This window comes from Cynara cardunculus, unplaced genomic scaffold (genome assembly GCF_001531365.2).
Source record: "Cynara cardunculus var. scolymus isolate 2C unplaced genomic scaffold, CcrdV1 Un_Scaffold_2396, whole genome shotgun sequence".
Classification (NCBI taxonomy): domain Eukaryota; kingdom Viridiplantae; phylum Streptophyta; class Magnoliopsida; order Asterales; family Asteraceae; genus Cynara; species Cynara cardunculus.
In genome coordinates this window covers 76,338-78,722 of record NW_020201076.1, presented here as the reverse complement: position 1 = coordinate 78,722, position 2,385 = coordinate 76,338, and the positions used below count along the sequence as shown (strand labels likewise).

At 35.0% G+C, this 2,385-nt stretch overlaps 1 protein-coding gene across 1 annotated transcript; it reads right to left on the bottom strand.

Moving 5' to 3' along the window:
• Positions 1–345: 345 nt before the first annotated feature.
• Positions 346–1,015, bottom strand: LOC112503025. The gene is made up of 2 exons (XM_025107080.1): positions 626–1,015; positions 346–429 (listed from the first exon to the last, which is right to left on the bottom strand). The coding sequence occupies exons 1-2, from the start codon at positions 1,013–1,015 to the stop codon at positions 346–348; spliced, it is 474 nt and encodes a 157-aa protein (XP_024962848.1).
• Positions 1,016–2,385: the final 1,370 nt, after the last annotated feature.

Sequence of the window (2,385 nt, the reverse complement as noted above, 5' to 3'; positions counted from 1 at the left end):
TCTTCTCTTCCACAGCCTCCATTCTCGATTCCAACCTCCATTCTTGAAATATTAAACTTTTGACAATGGTGTGACAAATGTTTTTAAGAATTGTTGCATTTAAACTTTTTAAATTATGTGCGTATTTAGAATTTGTGGTATGATAAATGTTATTTACATATGGTCTTGGAATGTTAAAAAAAAGTATTGATATCATACATTAAGTAATTTAAATGTATATTTGGTTGATTTGTTTTCATTTACAATCTATACTACTTTATAAAGCAGAAAGCCCAAAAATCTTAAAGTCTTAAGTTTTATAATACCTAAAATACCCTTCCACGCCTACACTCTTCCAAAATTCCTTTACACCCTCCCCTCCCCAAAATCCTCTTCCCCATGAGCACTTCCCCAGGAACACTCTTCCTCTTCCCCATGCGCATGCTCTCCCTAAACCAAATTTCAAGAAAGCGCCAATGGAAATGGCAAAAATGTGTCTTCTGTTTTTGGTATTCCCCAGAAATAGAATTGAAGAAATCCAATTAAAAAAAAGCTACTTTATTTTCAAGATTTCTTGAAAACATAATCTGACCAAAACAAAGCTTTTCCCACAAAAAGCATATGAATATATGATATATATAATTACCAAGAAGCTTGTTTTGCCGATGTATTGATCACCCARCAAGCTGATCTTCAAAGCCACCAAATCGGAACCCTCTTTATCATGATCAGAGCCGCCRCAGGATGACGTCATTTCGCCGGAAGCGAATCCATCGCCGCTAGAGGCTGTCATTTCTACCGATGGAAACTGGTGGTACACGGTGGCAACATCCATCGCCGTCGTTGTCCTTTCCGGCCGACGAGGACGACGATGAGAAGTCGGAATCAAAGGGCCGGAACCGGAATGCAATAAATGACGGTAGCGGATAGATTTTCCGATCCAACAAGCAAGAATTTGGTGCCATAGAGATCGAGCACATCGCCGGAGAAGAGATACACGCCAGAGGATGGTTTTCTTGAGGTCTAATCCCCACATTTTTCTGGTAATCTGATTCATATTTGATGCTAATTTTCTGAAATCTTTTGAAATTTATTTCTAAAAGTAAACCTTTTTCAGGGAAGAGATGGAGATGGAGATGGAGATGGAGATGGAGACATAGACAGAGAGAGGGACCTTTTTCAGACAATGTGTTTTTATCTTTGGGCATAGCTTTTTAGTGAAAAGCTTGGCCGCTCAAGTGCTCTTGTTTCAATGGTAGTTTGCGGTGGTGTTTTATTTCATAAAAGTCTTAAATACAACTTTAAATGTATAAGGTATTGTTTTTTTTACCCGTCTTGTCTCATATAATCTGCATACCAAATGCACTCTTAATGAACTTTTTACATCCCGCAGCATTGCGCGGGTAGACAACTAGTCATTATATGATATAAAAACATTGAACAACATTTAGGGGTAATATAGTCATTTTAACAGTTTTGTTATGTCATGTCCTAGTCGTGCCAAACATAGGACAGACAATTAGTCATGTCCTGTCCCGTCCTGTTTTGTCTCATCCAATTTGCGTACCAAACACTACCTTAATGTGCTATAAATGTTTACAATCGTTTCAAGTGTGGCATATTGATCTGTATCTGTATCTTTATTTTTATTTTCATCCCCTCCCAAAACTTGAAAATTCCAAGTTTTTTTTTTACCCTTGATAGTGTAGGACTGACAAAGAAATGTTATAAATTGGTGAGAAAAACAAAAAGACAACACAACATAGATTAGATATTTTGCCTATTAGAATAATCATCAAAACTATTGTACCTAAATGTTATAATTGATAATTGATAACAACCAGAATAATGAAATCGTTCCAACATTTTAGAGTTGTAGACCTAGCAGGACTACAAATGAATGAAAAAACTAAGTAATCATCCTAATTAATGTGTAGCTAAATGGTTTTATGAATATTTCGCTAGCAAAAATTACTACTTTTATACTTATATGAATTTAGCCTCTTTGTCGTCCATCAAAGAAGCTTAAACGAGCAACATTGATGATTGAATTTGGAATAAGTAGCTTCTGCATCCAAATTGTTACAACGCAGGTAGTTCTCACTATATGTAGTTGTAATGATTCGTGTAATATGTTTAGATATTTGCGCTTTGTTTGGATACATTCTATTATTCAATCAGTATGATCCAATAAATAAAATCTTCACTTCATTTTAATTATATGAATATTGGAAAAATAATATATCATTTGCTAACAGAGGAAAGACACTTTTGGTATAAAAAAAAGGTTGGTCTTCTGTAGCTATCACCTTCCTATCTTCATCCTCACATTCCAAAAACTTTGAAGAACTTAATTTATTTTATTACTTGTTTCCATAGCTTCAATTCAAACCACTTCTTTACACA